Raw genomic sequence first — 18,226 nt, forward strand, 5'->3', positions numbered from 1 at the left:
AATTATTCCACAGATATTAAAATAACCATTTACTGAGCATCTACTAGAGGGAAGCTTTATCCTGGGGTGCTCTACAGAGATTATCCTTATTATTTGGTCTTCACAAGCCTAGTCACATGGCTGAGATAGGGCCTAGCATAATACTGTACATAGGGGGTATTTAATAAATATTCATGGATAATTCTAAAAATTTTTTTCATTATATCATAATGGTAAAATTTTTTAGCTTCACCTACCTTAAGAAGTAGCTACTTCTTATATTATCATAGTCTTTTAGTACCTTGAACCAGTCTCATTCTTTAAGTGAAACACTGCTTTAGTTTTAAAAGGCTAAGTGATGAAGCTTTTCCAAAATAAACTTTTCCATAAAAAGCTCCCTCAATTTTTAGTAATTACAGGTTATCAATTACAATTCTACCTCTAAATCTTACTACTGGTTCTTAGAATTAACATGTGATTTCTTTGCATTAATGGAGGAAGTGTGGATAGAAGTAAGAATGGATGTGAAAAGACATATTTCATTTTTCCTATGTATGGTTATGATGTATGGCCATAATACTTCTAACAGTTTTCACCTTAGTGTGGTCAAGATAAATGAACTATTTTTTCTTTATTGTATAGTAGATAAACTCCATTATAATTTTTAAAAAGATAGTTTAAAAACAAAAGTAAAAGGAAGGCAGAAGATGGGCTTTTTGACTTACCAATCGCAATTAGATTTATCCAATTTAGGAACTGGATGGAAATGCTTAAAAATATGTTACATCATTATAGTTTTTGTGGTAACAACTTGTTATAGACTGTTTGTGTACCTCCAAATTCATATGTTGAAGCCCAACTCCCAGTGTGACTGTATTTGGAGATGGGCCTTTATGGAGTTAAATAAGGTTAAATGAGATTATCAGGGTTCAGCCCTGATCCCAGGAAAGGAGAATCTTCTCTCTCTGTCTCTGTCTCTCCCCCTCCCTACCTCTCCTGTCTTGTGAGGACACAGAGAGAAGGCAGCCATCTGCAACAAGGAGACAGGCTTCAGAAGAAACCAAACCTGTCCACACCTTGATCTTAGTCTTCCATCTTCCAGAATTAGGTGAAAATAAATTTCTACTTTTTACACCACCCAGTCTGTGGTATGTTGTTATATCAGCCTGAGCAGACTAAGACAGAAGTCTTCACAGCACATGTGAACATACAGAATACACCCAACAGCCCTGGTATTATGGAACAGCCAAAAGCACCCTGGCCTTTGAAGAAAGCACACTGGGAGTGCCTGGAGTTCAGGTAGTTTGTGATGACCCACCACTCCTTTCCGCTTCGCAGCTCAAGACCATACACCTTTCAAAGCCTTCACACAGCAGAATTCCAGGCAAGAACAGTTATCACAGAGTAAAAGCCCCATGCATGTATGTTCACTGGTCAAGAAGAATGAGAAAATTTAGAAAACATTACCTTGGGCAATGTGAAGCAGGCTTATGAAATGGACAGAGCTGTTCCACAGTTGTTTCACAAGTGACAGCCTGGACTGAAGAATTGAAACACAAAACAATAAGCAAATCTTTGGCAACAATAACATGCAACATGGTTGTAAGAAAATAAGATTTAAAAAAGTGCTAACCTGTTACTTTAGAGACTGTGAAGGAATTAGCAGACTGATATTTGCTGAAGATAAAAACATAAACATGTCAATCATTTTTTAGATGCATCATCATCAACATAATTTCTGGTATTATTTAGGTCTATGAATACTTTGTTTCTTCTTAAACATTCTTACTTACATATCTAAATAAGTAGTAGTATAAGAATATATCATCTATTTTATTCTAAATCCATATTACCTTCAAATATGAACCAAATCAATACCAACCAAATTAATCATTCTTGATATTGGAAAATGGTCTCTTCCCATGATCAATCTCAAAATATATAAATAACAGCATAAAACCACACAGATTTATATCTATATATTTGTTTCCTATTAAAATTAAAACTCTAAATATACTAATCCCCTGTCACCATAGAACCAAACCATTTAATCTCTCACAATAGTAAATACAAGGTAGTATTGTAAAAAGACTACTAAATCATAAGTACCTTAAAGGAATGTGTGTTATTCATTTTCTGTCCCAAGTATCTAATAAAGTGTCTGTGATGAATGAATTCCTCCTTATTATATGCATCATGCATCATTAAAAAGCAGGAATAGAAGAATAGGTATACCATTATATATCAAAATTTTAATTGGTTTATTTATACCCAGATTTTCAGAAAAATATCTATTACAAAAGATAAAGCTTATTTGTGATAGTATTTTAATGACACACCTTCACATTTCAAAAGAGTTTTTGTAATAGACATAATCAAAAACTAAGTTCAAACAAAAAAGTAAATAGGATAAATGTTCTTTAATCCAACACCCAGTGTTTGGCTTACTAAAGCTAATGACTTCTATTATTCATTAAAGGTAATTAATAAATATCTGCAGAATTACTAAGTTAATCAATAAATGCTTCTATAAACTTTTACTTAAGAGAGTAATTGCTAATGACTGAAAACCACACACAAAGCCTTTGAACAAAATTGTATACATAGAATGTCATTCTACCAAATTTGCAAGGGTTTTTAATAAATTCTTTCTTATCATTATGAATCTTCTACTGTGGAGTTTCATGCAATTCTATAGTTACAAAGAAAAGAAACTATGTCGTATATCTTAAGAAGAAGCATTCCATATGAGGCCTAATGTTTGTTTTTTTACATAGAAGAAAGACACTAACAAAAAGTTATTTCAAAAGGCCATACTGTTCTAATTTCTATAGAGTATATATCAAAATATATAGTCTTCTAAAATAATGTTTCATATATTTAATATGAGAAACATTTCAAAAGTTAATGCTTTTATGTTAAGTTACATTTAGATGGACAAAGGTACATAATATATTACATATTTAAAGAACTTTTCAAAATGCTCGTAATTTTACCTATTAATCTAATTTATCTTACTAACAAAGTTATTGTTGCATGAAATAAACCATTTATCCATAAGCAGGGCAGGGAGAATATGCAAATCAATTAGCTTTCTCTGGGGTATTTTCTCTCATAGCTGAAAAAAATCTGTTTTTTCACATCAAGAAAAACTGTAAATTTGTACATTCTCAATGAAACTCCAGAAAATGTGGAGCTTTAGCATGTTCTTTATAAGTAAAACTGTTCAACTTTGAATTCACATACTTCAGCTCCTTTTTGTCTTCAGAAATTACAGAGCTCAAATGAGCCTTGACAATTACCAACTTCCATATAAATCCTTCTATGCTTGGCTCTGAAAGAATTTGTCAACTCATTATTACAATTTAAAATCATCTCATCCAAAAGATCGTTTGTGTACTTACCCAATTGTTTGAACACCATTTCTATTGGATTTGATGAAATAATGTTTTCTTCCTTGTCTAGTGATATCTACCCAACCACCATCATTGTCTATTATACCATAATGAATTGCAGCTCTACAGATGCTGGATTGCTTGGAGAAAAAAGAAGGGAGCAAAGGATATTAAAATATTAAGAGTTCTCCATAGGACACATCTAATTACTATTTACATGACTTTAAATTAAACGAACATATCTGAGCAAAATATCTATACTTATATAAATTGTTATTTTTGCATTTAAAAAATCCAATATGTAACAAGATCCTAGTCCCAAATCATTATATTTATAGTACTTACCATTTCATAATGTACACTGCCAATAACCTTAGCTTTACTATCCAAACAGCCAGCAGGGCATTCATATCTAAATGAAAGAAATTGGGAACAAATTTATTTTCTCTGAATGTCAGTGTAAAATGAAAATACATCATATTTTGTCAGGTAATTTTGAGAATAATAACAAATATTACCTATTGCAGGTTGTTCCTTTGCACTGATCTCTTAATCTTACTTCACAAGAAACAATTTGGGCTGAAAAAAGAAAAAAATACCAAAATAATTTAGATAATGTAAAAGCTACTGTAGTTCATAACATATATTCTAATGTCAAGCTTTTGCCATTTTAAAACTGTCCCAATTAATAAAATACAGTCGCATATGCCATCTATGTAAACCTTAAAATTTGTGTAAATCTTACACATTTGCTGTGTGCTTATGACTTCATTTCTGTTACTATCGTCTGCTCTTGTCCGAACGTGGGTATCACGGACTTGTGACTGCTGCCGTTCAATTTCATTTGTTTCTTCTTCTCGAGGAGGGTAATACCTGTCTGATCCTTCTGTTAGAGAGAATAGATTTAAGAAACATGAGCCCACCTTAAATGTACACAAATCATCAAATAACGATATACCGTTATATGCCTGGGTAACACTTAAAACTAGAAAACTAGAAAAATCTGTAGTTTTTTGCACAGGTGTTGGCTTAAGGTGGTCGTCTTATGTAATGCATTGGAGTAAATAAAATAAATGTATAAGGCTCTGAACTCTTGATTCATCTTTGCTTCCATCTGGCTAACATTAAATGGAGTCATTTCTAAACTTGCTTTATATTTGAGAGTGGTATCAGGGATTGCCTTTCATGATGGTACCATGAAGTCTACACAGTGATCTAAGGAAGTAAGGGCTTAGTGTATCTGAGTTTGTTTTCCCAAATGAAATCATATTTTTAAGAAAATCGCTTTTAAAATTTTCAAAAGGGTCACATTTAAAATTCTCCCAAAAGGAAATTCAGCTTAAAGGCTTGCCATGCCCTTTTAATTTACTACAATGTCAGTTTCCACGGAAAGGTTTTTCTCTTTTAGAAGGAAATCCAATGTGCAGAAATTTAAACTTAACAATGGAGAATTTATTTTTTTCCAGGTTGGCATATCAAGGGCTTAACAGTGGCATAATTTGGAACGGTATGTTATTTTCATGTATGTCCAAGAACTCAGAACCTAGAAAAGGGAAGTATGAATTCAGAGGAGAGTCAGTTTTAAGTAAAATAGTGGTCACTGGTGAAGGGGCAAGTAGGGTGGAGGTTTAGGGATGGAGAAAATGGAAAACAGACTCACACACAATGAAAAATGCTTCCAGGAATGGAAAATGGCTCATATAACAGAGTGAAATAAATCATTACTTCTTGTCTGCTCATTATAGTAATGAGCACTCAGTCATCAAGGGGAAAAAAGACATCTCTTTATGAGTACTGAAAAAGGGCTGCATTAATTCATGTTTTCTAAAACACTTAGTCTACATTAATCTTCATTTGGTCATCATTAAGAAAAAAGTACAAGAGAATAGAAATGTTCACTTGGATGCCCAATTAAGAGCAGGATTTTCACAAAGCTTTGTCATATAAGTTTTCTCTTCACGTGCTGTAAACAGGACACCACATTTATATGTACATTCTAGCACATCAGATGCATTTCAGAGCACTACTTTTACAACAGTTTTACAATAATATGATAGCTTTTTTATGGGTTATTTTGGCATGAGAAATTATATATTCTGCAATAAGGAGCACAGAATTAGTATAATTCTTTGAGCATCATTTAGTAAGATTCATGAGTAAGTATTTTGGCAAAAACTCTTAAAGTGCTAAAAATAAACTATTAAATTGCTAAATCCTTCAAAAATGAAGACTCATAAAAATAACTCTAGTCTAATAATATATTAAGGTGGCTTTTTAAAAATGTAAATGTACTTATCATTCTGGGATAATTTCAAAGTAGAATTAGAAGTGGTTATCTGAAATAATGATGAAACTTTCCTTTAAATACATATTTGGTATAACAGACTTATTAATACTATATTTTTAAAATATTTGTAATGGCTTCAAAATAGTTTAAATAGAGTTCTGGGAATTTTAATGTAATAATTAAATGTGCTTTTTTGCCTTTTAAATACAAATTAATGTAGAAGTTGGATTAAAATATAAATCAAACTGAATATTATAACACAATAGCACATACCTTTGTAGCACAGATTCTCTCTACAGCCGCCTCCAAAACTAGGTGGGCAAGCAGAACAGGGCCGTCCATGTTTATAGGGAGCATGGCCCCACCAGTTTCCCCTTAAAGAGATGATCCACTCTATTAAGAGTTGGTCTAATATAGCATAATTTATAAGACACTGTGAAATATTACTATTTTCTAAGTAATGATTTTGGTGTGTAGATATAAAACATTTATATCTTTCATCGCAGAGTCCTTTTAGTTACTAGGTTTATATATGAACTGCTGCCTCATTCTTTTGAAAATATTTTAAGTAATTTGCTATGTATATTGTTAAAAATTACAAAGTTAAACTTCCACAGAACACTAAGCTCTGTTATGGGATATTCATCCATATTCCATTTGTTTTAATGGAGAGATTTTAGACTTAGATTTGACCCTACATACATAATATTTTCAACATAATCATTCAATGGTCTTTACACAGGTGAAAATACATTTCTCAGTTAATCTATAGTTTTTCATCTCTAATAAATCCAAATTATTAAAACTATGTAATATAATGTAATGAGTAAAACTGAAGATATAAAAATGTAATTCCTGTCTTCACAAAGATCATATTTTCAATTTTCATATTCCTCTTAAGCACTGATTTTATGCATCAGGCAACCATTTTAATTGTTGCCATATTAAATAAATAGCATTAAAACAATACACTTTAGTCAATAATACATACTGAAAATGAGAAAAAAATTGGGAATATAAAGTTTCTTCATGTTGTTAGGAAAAATTTACATATAAAAGTAATGTTTTGTCTACTTACTTTGGGGAATAATTGCACACCAAGTAGACAGCTTTGGGCCATATCTGTCCCCAGATATTCATGTTATGACACAAATTAATGGCACAGCCTATTCTGCTACTTGTTGCCCACACCACCTATGTTAGAGAAAGGAAAAGAAAGGCTCAGAAAAAGTAGGCTGAGACAAAGTAAGACAACAACATATCTCAGAGAAAGATGTATAAAACTGAACTTAAGAAATGAACCTTTATCATCCAGGATGAAATAAAGCAATGTCAAAAGGATATTTTTCCTGAGACTTTGGGAAGTGCTTGATTCAATTTAAAGAAGAGTGCTACAGGTAAATAACTCTATCTAGCTATAATAGGTAAGCATCTTCAAAATATGCATTTACTAAATAGTTCAAAAGTTACATCCTCACAAACCTAAATGCTGTGTTAATGTATCTATAAAGAGGCTTACCTAACAAAGGAACAGAATTTCTCATCTTAAACTGTACTGGAACAAAAATGTAGAGGTTCAAATGTCTTATACAATGTGTATTTTCATAGTATAACTGCTTATTAGGGAATTCAGTGCTGATCTTAATCTTCTCACATGCAAAGGCAGACAGAACAATTTGCTTTATATTCACTAATAATCAGCCATAGAGATTCTAGTAACTCAGATCTGTGGTGAGATTTATCTAGTTGTATTTACCCTTAGTGGTTTGATTTAGAGGTTTACAATTTATCCAATACCAACTGTGGACACTGAATAAAATACATATAATGTATAAAGTGTATTTATATATAATGTATAAAATGTATATGTATATATAAATGCTGCACACATATAAATACTGAGTGTCATGGTAAATAAAACTATATTTTTTATTCTTTGGAAAATAAAAAATGATACCTGACTTTGAAGATGGTAAATTTCTCCCATGTGCATTTCCTGGGGCCAGATTAAAAATGTTTCACATATAAAATAATTGAAATAATGTCTTTTTTAAATTGATGTTTGGACTTTTCCTAGTAACTACTTTTATTGTTTATAGAAATTGGTAAGTCTATTCTACATAAATCAATATGTTTTTTAATAACCACACCAAATTACATAAGACTCACATTGAGTAGCTTAAATTCTGCCACAGTTACACAAACTCAACTTAGAAAAATGAGGTATAATGTACCCAAAACATACCTGTGTATAATGAGTACACACAGGACCGGAACATCTGAATGGACAATATGGGTTGCATTCATGTTCATACGGGTAGCTAAAGTCTCTCACTTCATCATACCATGCTTGTACATGAAATGTTGGGGGCCTGTATCTATTTGAAAGACAATAACCACCAAGAGTAAGTAAAGTGGGAGAAAATGTAACACCAAATATTGCAAAATAGATTGGTAAAGTTTGGTAGAGAAATATTCTTGTGTAAGTTATTAACGTTAAATACTTATGGCCATTACGTTACTTGTAATGTTATGTCAATGATTTAAACAAAAAATAAGACTAAAATATTGCTGGTCATTCTGCTATGACATTTGTTTTTTTATTATTTGTGTTGGTGTGACCATTTGTTTTCCTTTTAGGCTCTAACCCTTAGAAAATGTTCAGTGCTGAATTAGCATTTCAAGCACTTATATTACCAAAAACAAAAAAGTTACACTTTACACTACCTTCCCCAGTGTGCTCCCAAGTTCTGTCCAATTGATGGAAGCAAACTTGCAGGTCCATGTTCCCACAAACAAGTTTCAGCCCAGGATTCTGCGGATCTTTCCAGCTCTACATCCCATGTCTATAGTTTAAAACAAAAACAACATACAGATACAGATAATGTATTTGTTTGGAGTTTGGACATTTCTTCAGAATACAGTATGCTTCAGTTCAGTTTCTTCCATTCTTAACTGCTTTACAAAGTCAACATCTTAGTCTGGGTTCTCACCATCTCTCGCCTAGATTTTTGCACTAGTCTCCTAACTAGTCTCTTTGCCCCTATCTCTTATCCCTCCAATCTGCCCCACAAGTGTTTAGAATTACCTAAGTGAGCACAAATATGCTTAGCGGATTGCTCCATCTAAACACATCCAACAAATTCCCACATACATAAAGTCCAAGAGCCTTGGTCTCACTGTTCCTTATCATAAAACATGCTGTTCCTTGCTCTTGCTGGCATTGTTTCCTCTGTCTAAAACATCCTTCTACCTGTTATTTGTCACACAGACCCCTACTCTTTTTTCACAGCCCAGCTTTAGATAATACATTTTAGACAACCTTTCCATTTCTCTCAGATGTAGGCTATTCCCTCCTTGGGGCTCTTAAAACTTTGTAATACTTTTTCATTTAGCAGCTATTACAATGAAATGTTAGTATTCATCTACACGTCTGTCTCTTTCACAAGACTATGCATTGCTTGGAGGCAGTCATTTAATTCACACCAGTATCTTTGGCCTATTTTTTGTGTTTTCTGTCTATCATATAGACAAGATGATTAATAAATGCTTATTGAGTATACGAATGATGAATGAATCTGATTCCTATAAAAATACATATGCATTTTTATATATAACATTCAATGAGGGTGATTAATTTGTACTTCTAAAATAATTTACAAAGGAATATTTAAAATTACAAAATTATTACTGAAATTATCTTGTATGTCCTAGGTTTAATGTTCAATTTGTTAATCTGAAAAACAGGGAGTGTAGTAGCAAGTGTGGTTGTAAAAACATAAGAGTTAGGCAGAGCTGGGTTCAGTCTTGGCACAATCACAGAACTCCGGGCATGTTCAGAGGATAGGAGAGTAGTCCTGGAACCAGAACACAAGGATACAACCTAAGGTGATAGCAATGAGGCTGGAGAAGAGCAGACAGACTGAAATCATGTTTCAGAATTTAAATTCCTAGAAGTTGATGGATGACTGAATGTAGGTCATGAGGGGGGAAAAAAAAAAAAAGATGAAGATGATGAAGGTTACCAAATTGGGAGAAGGAAAATACAGGAAGAGAAATAGATTGTTGCCATGGAAATATGTTTAATGTATCTCAGTGCAAATTTCTAGGGTGCCGCATGAGATGTCTGTGATTTATGCAGCATGTGTGCCAAGGAGATGGTGGAAATAGATGACTGGGATTCTGGGGAAAGAAATCTGTGCTGAAGATATGAATTTTGATGTTATTCACCCAGAGATGACTTTCTTCAGGAAGATGATATAGAATGAGAAGAGGAATGAAAACAAAATTCTAAGACTACCAACCTTAAAAGGGAGAAAAAAACAATGAATTAGTAAAATAAACCAGGGAAAATGGGATCAGAAATGTAAAGGGAAAACTGTAAAAGGATTAAATTATAAAGCAACGGGACAAGGATTCTAGGCATAGAGAGCAGGCAAAAGATCAAATGCCACAGAGAAGTCCAGAAAGACAAGAGCTGCTAAGTGCTAATTCATGATCAAGAACAGTTTCAGAACAATGCTAGGGAGAAAATCAGAACACATGGGCACATACTTGACTGGAAGGAGAAATTGGAGAAGGCAAGTGTGCATTACTTTGTTAAGACTTCAGAAAAGAAAAAGAGATATGCAGAAGCTTAAAAAAAAAAAAAAAAAGTAACCTGCCAGGTTCTAGGGAGAATTTGTAGTCGTGACTATAGGCCAAAGGAAAGCACACTAGGGAAAAAGAAGCACCAAAATAATAATAATAATAATAATAATAATAATAAATAATAGAAGACAATAAGTAAAATAAAATAATGGCTTGAAGCCATTGTGGTGATTTTAAAACACTCTTCCCCACAAAGGTGGAGTTGAATTCTCTCCCCCTCCCTTCAATCTGAGCTGGATAGTAACTCCCTTTTTTTTTTAATTATTATGTTCAATTAGCCAGTATATAGTAACTCCCTTCTAATACATAGAATGACACTGTGAGATTTCTCAGGCAAGGTTATGAAATACAGCCTCTATTCAGTCAGTTCTTTCTCTTTTAACACACACATCTTGGGACGCCTAGGTGGCACAGTCAGTTAAACATCCAACTCTTTGTCAGGGTCATGATCTCAGGATCATGATCTCAGGGTTGTGAGATCTAGCCCCAGGCTCCATGCTCAGCGTGGAGTTTCCTTGGGTTTCTCTCTCCCTCTCCTTCTGCCCCTCCATACACATCTTAACAAACCTGAGCCAAGAAATTATAGTCTGGCTGCCCTGAAGACGTAGCTGGAAAGATATTGTAGAGAGATCACACAGAGAGCAAGAGATGCAGGAGGAATTTCGGTTGTTTGGGCTTTCCTAGCCCAGGCATGAGGCTGTTAGTTTGCAAGTCCAGGTCACTGCAAGCAAATATGTGAGAGACCCAAGTATGACCCACCAAACTTAGCCCTTAAAAGAGATCATAGGACCCTTATTCAAGGCCAATCTCTTGTTTTATACATGATTCTACAATCTCAGATGTTAGTTTTTCTAATGAAATTGAAGATGGATGCTTTTTATTTATTTATTTGACAGAGAGACACGAGAGAGGGAACACAAGCAGTGGGAGTGGGAGAGGGAGAAGCAGGCTTCCCGCGGAGCAGGGAGCCCGATGCGGGGCTCGATCCCAGGGCCCTGGGATCATGACCTGAGCCAAAGGCAGCCGCTTAACGACTGAGCCACCCAGGCGCCCCAAGATGGATGCTTTTTAAAGAGGATAAACAATCAGCTCCAAATTCACAAATTCACAAATATGTTATATTGCAAAAGTCTGCTTACATATCTGTTGTATAGAAATTGAAATAAAATTTAAAATGTATCATTCAAATGCTTTAGGCTAAGTTTTCTTATCTGCAAAATGAGAAATAGAAGATAACTCAGGTCCCTTCAAGAACTAAAAAATTCAGTTATTGAGTATGTACTATGGATAAGCTGTTTTTTATGGCATGGCAAGTTTTCCATGTAATGCACTAAAAATAAGGGGGAAACCATATCAAATGAACGATAGTAAGGCTAAAATAGGGACACATTATTTTAATATAAGAACTGAAGCAAAGGAGCATGCAACTAAAATTTACTATTAATATTTAACAAATATTAATTAGTGATAGTTTTTAAAGTAATTATCTATTTAAAGAATGTAATCAAGCATAGGTGTTTAGGTGAAGTTCAACAATATGAATTGAGAGGATCTTTAAAAAAACTTAATGAAAATATAGCTGTCCTAGAAGAAATATTATTGTGAAAACAGCATGGAATGTATATTTTTATGCCACAACATTATATTACATGTTTTAAGACCACCAATAATTCATACCCATCCTATTTAAATGTAAGTCACTCTCTACACATTTCTTTTTAAGTTCAGGTTTGTAAATAAAATCAAGATGGCCTGATGGACTTTTTTTTCCCTCTCTGAACTATTCACCCAGCAATAATTTAAAGCCAAACCACACTTAAAATTACCATTTCTTTATAAAATGGGTACTTGAGGTGTGTAGAAATGAAAACCACTCTATTTTCCAATTACATCTGTAAGCTGTTCCTTCTTAGACCACAGTGAAGTGTTCAATGAAGTTTTATTACAAAGAAACATTTAGAATACTACTAAATTCTTTGTCTCCAATGATATTTTTAAAGCCAGTTCAACAGGGAGGCTTTATCATTTCCTGTGTATGTGTGTGACTGTATGAGAAATCCTAAATGTTGACAAAGGACTGTCAAAAGTAAGCCTAGAAATACAAAGTAATGTTAGTACTAAAATATTATAGTGGTAGAAATTGGAAAGTATGTAGCTATCTAGACATGTACAGAAAATTCCATTGACTGTTATCCTCTGTGAAACATGAGTGAACATATACAATTCATATTCCTACCAGAATACCTGCAATCCTGCTCTAATAATAGGTGATGACAGCTAGAAACCACTTAAGGATGTAGTTTTTAACAGAGTTAATATTAGTAGGCTACCAGTAAGTTCTATCACTGTACATTAGGTAAAATTTGTCATTAGTGATATTACTTTTCCTTTCTCTTTGATACTGAGAATAGTTTTGTCTCTTAAGAATGATTAAGTATTTTCAAATATATGTTCTTGACCACAGTAAATTTACAACTCTTTCCAGATTAATAAAATTTGAAAATTCATGTCCTGGGAATTGTATCATGATAATTAGTCTACCAAAGAGAATACCCTAGGTGACACTGAACTAAAGTAGTTTTACAGACTTATATTCACCAACAAAGAAAATATATAAATGATTAAAGACATTTTAAATTGACCAGCTTTAAATGGTCTGACACCTTTAAATGCACAAGAAAATTATTGACTAGAAACTCAATTAATTTCATAATTGTTAAATGTCATTCTAAGTAGAAAGAAATAGGATTGTAAGATTTTCTAAAATTTTATGAAATTCTACCTAAGTGTGATAAAGCTACAATAGGTCTTTTCAAAGACATGCTGAGAAAAATGTCTTTAAATAAAGAAGATAAACTTTTTCCAAAACACCTGGGAAATATAATTAATGTTGCAATTATCTAAAAATGAAAAGAATATCTAAATAATATAGAAATAATGTACTAATTCATTACACCTTTTTGCAAAATTGATACAGTTTTAATGGACTTCCAAGATAAATGCAAAAGACAAAACTGGTCTTTGACTATCATACTATTAGGTAGCCTAATCAAACGACAAGCATCTGTCCATGATACAATTTGCAATTTAATATGGACTTTTAAAACCTGCACTGCTTTCTGGCAAAGTAACAATATTATGAACACACAGTGGTTTGAAAAGACAATTGTGTTGAAAGTCCAGTCTAGGCTAGAAACTCTGGTCTACTCCCTACCACTGAAAACTAGAAATAGCATGATGAAATTATTTTTAAAAATTATCTTAGCATTTGCAATAAACTTTGACAAAATGAATTTCACAAACATTCTTGTTTTGAGACATATATATCTGCATACCTAACTTGGAATACCACCCTTATATCTCCAAACCTACCTCAGTCCTGAGCAGTCAATGGCTGTCAGAAATAGTAACAGCATGATAGCTTTCAATGGTATTGAAAACACCCTTTCCTTAGTTCTATGTCTTCTGGACATATGCAAGTAAGGTTATTAGTCATAAATTTTCCTCTCATTTTCTTGTATAGACAGAGTAAAAATAAGCTTGCATTTGTTCAAAGTACTTCAGTGAGTAATTAAAATACACGATATACCCTGGAAGAGTTTTCTTTCTTATTTAAATTATGTACTTTCAAATTTGTCTCTTGATTATGTCAAGTTTGGTTTCTGTTTCCTTATCTGTAACAACAGGAAGCTAGAATAAAGTCCTTCAATTTCTTTCAGCTTTAAAATTCTATTATTTTGCACTTATAGTCTCTTATAGAATGCTCTGCATTGTTTATAAAACCCCATAAGAACTTACAAACTGTAAAATAATCTTTCTGATGACAATTAAGGGCATTTCTAACTAAGAAGCAAAAGCTATTTTGTGATTAAAAGATGGGCAGAGGACTTGAATAGGCATTTTTCCAAAGAAGACATACAGATGGGCAACAGAAACATGAAAAGATGCTCAACATCACTAACCATCAGGGAATGCATCTTGAAACAAAAATGAGATATCACTCACACCAATCAGAATGGTTCACATAAAAACAAAAAAAGAAATAACAAGTGTTGGAGAGGGTGTGGAAAAAAAGGAACCCTCCTACACTGTTGGTAGGAATACAAATTGGTGCTACCACTGTGAAAAACAATGAGATTCCTCAAAAAAATAGAAACAGAAATAGCATACAATCCAGTAATTCCACTACTGAGTATTTAACCAAAGAAAACAAAAACACAAATTCAAAAGGATATATCTACCCCTATGTTCACTGCAGCATTATTTACAATATTCAAGATATGGAAGCAACTCAAGTGTCTATCAATAAATGAATAAAGATACATTATTAGAATACAATGGAATATTAGCCATAAAAAAGAATGAGATCTTGCCATTTGCAATAACATGGATGAACCTAGAGGATATTATGCTAAGTGAAATAACTCAAAGAAAAATACCGTATGATTTCACCTATATGTGGAATCTAAACAAACAACCAGAAACAGAAACAGACTCAAATAAAGAGAACAAACTGGTGGTTGCCAGAGGGGATGGGGGGTGGGGTAGGGGGGATGGGCAAAATAATTGAAAGGGATTAAAAGATACAAACTTCCAGTTATGAATAAAGAAGTTATAGAGATGAAAAGTACAGCATAGAGAATGCAGTTAATAAAACCATAATAACATTGTGTAGTAACAGATGGTAACTATACTTATCATAGTGAGCACTGCCTAACATATAGAATTGTCAAATCGCTGTTGTGCACCTGAAACTAATATAACATTGTATACCAATTACTCTTAAATTAAAAAAAAGAATTAAAGCTGTATTGCAACTTACAAGATTGCAAAACCAAAAAGGTTTCAGATCTTCCAATCATGAGTCTAGAGAAGAGCTCAACTATTTCTGAATCATCCCTACTAAAGAAAGTTTTAATATTGTCCAAGACAGATAAACTGAAACTTAACTGAATGTGACAAGAATATATTTTCAGTAAGAAGTTAAATCCAGGCTCCCTTCAACTAATCCCGAAAACACAATGGTAAAACCTTTGAAATAAGACATAGACTTCTACATGTAATTTTTCTGCACTGCCAAAAGGAACAGGATTTTTTAGCCAGCTAACACATTTTTGTAAAACTGATATAGTTTTATGGATTTCCAAAATATAACGTACATGTAAATTTTCTGCACAGCTAAAAGGAACAAGGATTTTTAGCCAGCTCATGAACATAGTTGTTGAAGAAAACCAAAGACATGAAGAGTTACATCTTTCTAAATACCACCTATAAAAGATAATTCTTGCTGTGCCTTCACTTCTGGAAAAACAGGTTTATAAATTATCCATCATGTGTCAAAACTAAATCCCTCCCCAAATCACTGCTGTGTCCTATTTGAATCAGAAAGTGCAATCCAAAAATCTGACAGGATAAGCTGTCAACATGATCCTCTCGATAGCAATAACCTGACCTTCCAAAAAGAATGTTATTCTAAGCAAGTCACACATTTGACAGTTCACAAGATTTCAGATTTAAATTCCGAATATAATGCCTCATTATAAATTTTTTAAGCCACCTTCTTTGCTCCCTGTTGGTGGTATTATTCAGAATTACAATGAAGAAACTGACATCAGTGAAATAAAGAAGCAAGTCGATCAATGCTGAAAGAATGTATGATGTTTTTTGTGATAAAGTCATCTGGTATAGAAAGCACTATGGAAATCTGCAGTAACACATTCCTTACAACTCAGAAATTTCCTCAGGTGTTTAACTACTGTGCCTCACCTGTCTCGAAAAGACTTTGTAGTACCAAGGAAAATGTACAAGGCTCAGATTTCAAAGGGAACACCTGTGTTACTGCACAAAGAGGCCAGGTACTGAGAAAGTAGCATTACCTCCAGGCAATGCACTTCTGAGGGTCTCCTGCAAGTTACAGAGATATGAGGCAGATGTGGCAGTATTTTACTTAAAACACTTTAAAACAATGCCTTAAAACCTTAAAAAAAAAACTAAATCCCTAGCAACCTGTAATTTAGGGAATTGCCTCTTCATTTCCTTAAAATTGAAATATTTTTGAAATGGAAATTTAACGTGCAGATAAACACATAAGATGATTTCAATAAACCCACAGTTTAAATATTATACAGAGATACTGAATGCATGACGCAGGGAAGATTGCCCTTGTGAGACAGCAGAGCCATTAATTCAACTCAATCCTTACATAGAAATGTCTACTGATTGATCTCATTCTCATCTCACTGCCAATGCCCTCCCCAGTCTGACCATAACTTAACTAGCTCACTTATATCCCACCTCTATTCAACAGGGACCCTCAACAGCTGACTCTCTGAAACTTTAAAGAGTTTATGAATCACCAGAAGATCTTTTTTAAAATGCAGATTCTGGGGGCACTCACGTGGCTCAGTCAGCTAAGTGGCCGACTCTTGATTCTGGCTCAGGTCATGATCTTGGGGTCCTGAGATCGAGCCCTGAGAAGGGCTTCTTGCTCAGCAGGGAGTCTGCTTGAAGATTCTCTCTCCCTCTCCCTCTGCCCCTACCCCCTCTCACTGTGCATGCGCACTCTAAAATAAATTTAAAAAATCTTTTTTTAAAAAAATGCAGATTCTGATTTGGCAGGTTAGGAGACAAATCTAAACTATAATATTTCTAAGATCTGGTGCTAGGACCATTCATTGAAAAACCACACTTAGAGTTGCAAGGTTCTAGCACCTGTCTAGTTTCTTGGTCAATTGAATCCATTAGAGATTTTCCCCAAAAGGAACTGTCCTTTTTCTGCTCTCCTACTTAGTTACTTAAACTTCATCCTTTCACCAAAGTCCTATTCACAATCTCTCTCCTTTTGGAAGTCATTCCAACTACAATATTCCATCTATCATACTCTTCTCTGAATCTTCTTAAACATGCAATTTACCAATTACTATATATTCCCCTTGATCTGTATCCATTGTTTTGCATCTTAATTCCCAAACTAGAATTCAAAATAAAAATTGTGTCTCACACTTTTTTGTGTTTTCCATGGCATCTAATATAAAACATAGCATAACATACATTACCAGTATGTACTAATCAGTTATCGCTTGTCTCACAGCTGGCCTGGAAACAATCAATAATTTGGATTGAAGATACAGGACCTAAGTTCTCTGCCTCAAACATACATGTGTGATATAAACTCAAATGAAAGGGTAGTCATAATGTACCTATGCTAAACAAAAGGTAAACCTCTAAAAAGCTAAACTTGGATTACTTTTGTAAATGTCGTATCTTTGTATTAACTTTGTGATTAATCCAAGGTGATGACGCCTTCATTATTTTTATTGTCATTTAAGAGAGGAGTAGCTAATAATCTTCAAGACTATGTTCTAGATGTTTGAGGAGATTCAGTATTTAAGGAAATCCTTTAGTAACTTGAAAAGTACCATCTATCAGTTCTTTAAGTCTCCATTTATAGCACTGGGTCAATTTATAAGAATTAACACCCGGGTTTTAATTTATTTATAGCTCATACAATTTAGATAGATGCAAGATTGATCATTAAGTCAAGCCTAGAAGAATATATGATAGGAAAGCTAAACTCTCATAATAAGTCACTCTATATTATCTACTTATGTATTAGTTTATATTTATATTTCAATATAACTTGGGTTTTGAAAGTAAATATTTTTATTATTTTTTTAAGATTTTATTTATGTATTTGAGAGAGAGAGAGCAAGGAGCCCGATATGGGACTCGATCCCAGGACCCTGGGATCATGACCTGAGCTGAAGGCAGACGTTTAACTGACTGAGCCACCCAGGTACCCTGAAAGTAAATAAAATATTAATTGCTTTTATTTATTGTACTTAGGGATGCTTTTCTAGTTTTCAGAAAGAAAGAGATGGGTTAACAAATGAAAAACTTCTTCTTAGGCAAATTA

At 33.4% G+C, this 18,226-nt stretch overlaps 1 protein-coding gene across 1 annotated transcript in view; it reads right to left on the reverse strand.

Annotated features, from left to right (window-relative positions):
• The window catches only part of CRISPLD1 (cysteine rich secretory protein LCCL domain containing 1), a 44,597-nt gene that overhangs the window by 9,291 nt on the left and 17,080 nt on the right, over nucleotides 1-18,226 (reverse strand). The window contains exons 3-12 of the mRNA XM_036090908.2: nucleotides 8,389-8,507; nucleotides 7,907-8,039; nucleotides 6,740-6,855; nucleotides 5,935-6,035; nucleotides 4,120-4,260; nucleotides 3,893-3,953; nucleotides 3,720-3,786; nucleotides 3,384-3,514; nucleotides 1,613-1,656; nucleotides 1,447-1,519 (exon numbers count right to left, since the gene is read on the reverse strand). Of these exons, the coding sequence (XP_035946801.1) occupies nucleotides 1,447-1,519; nucleotides 1,613-1,656; nucleotides 3,384-3,514; nucleotides 3,720-3,786; nucleotides 3,893-3,953; nucleotides 4,120-4,260; nucleotides 5,935-6,035; nucleotides 6,740-6,855; nucleotides 7,907-8,039; nucleotides 8,389-8,507 (986 nt within the window). The remainder of the gene's footprint in view (nucleotides 1-1,446; nucleotides 1,520-1,612; nucleotides 1,657-3,383; nucleotides 3,515-3,719; nucleotides 3,787-3,892; nucleotides 3,954-4,119; nucleotides 4,261-5,934; nucleotides 6,036-6,739; nucleotides 6,856-7,906; nucleotides 8,040-8,388; nucleotides 8,508-18,226) is intronic.

This window comes from Halichoerus grypus, chromosome 5 (genome assembly GCF_964656455.1).
Source record: "Halichoerus grypus chromosome 5, mHalGry1.hap1.1, whole genome shotgun sequence".
Classification (NCBI taxonomy): domain Eukaryota; kingdom Metazoa; phylum Chordata; class Mammalia; order Carnivora; family Phocidae; genus Halichoerus; species Halichoerus grypus.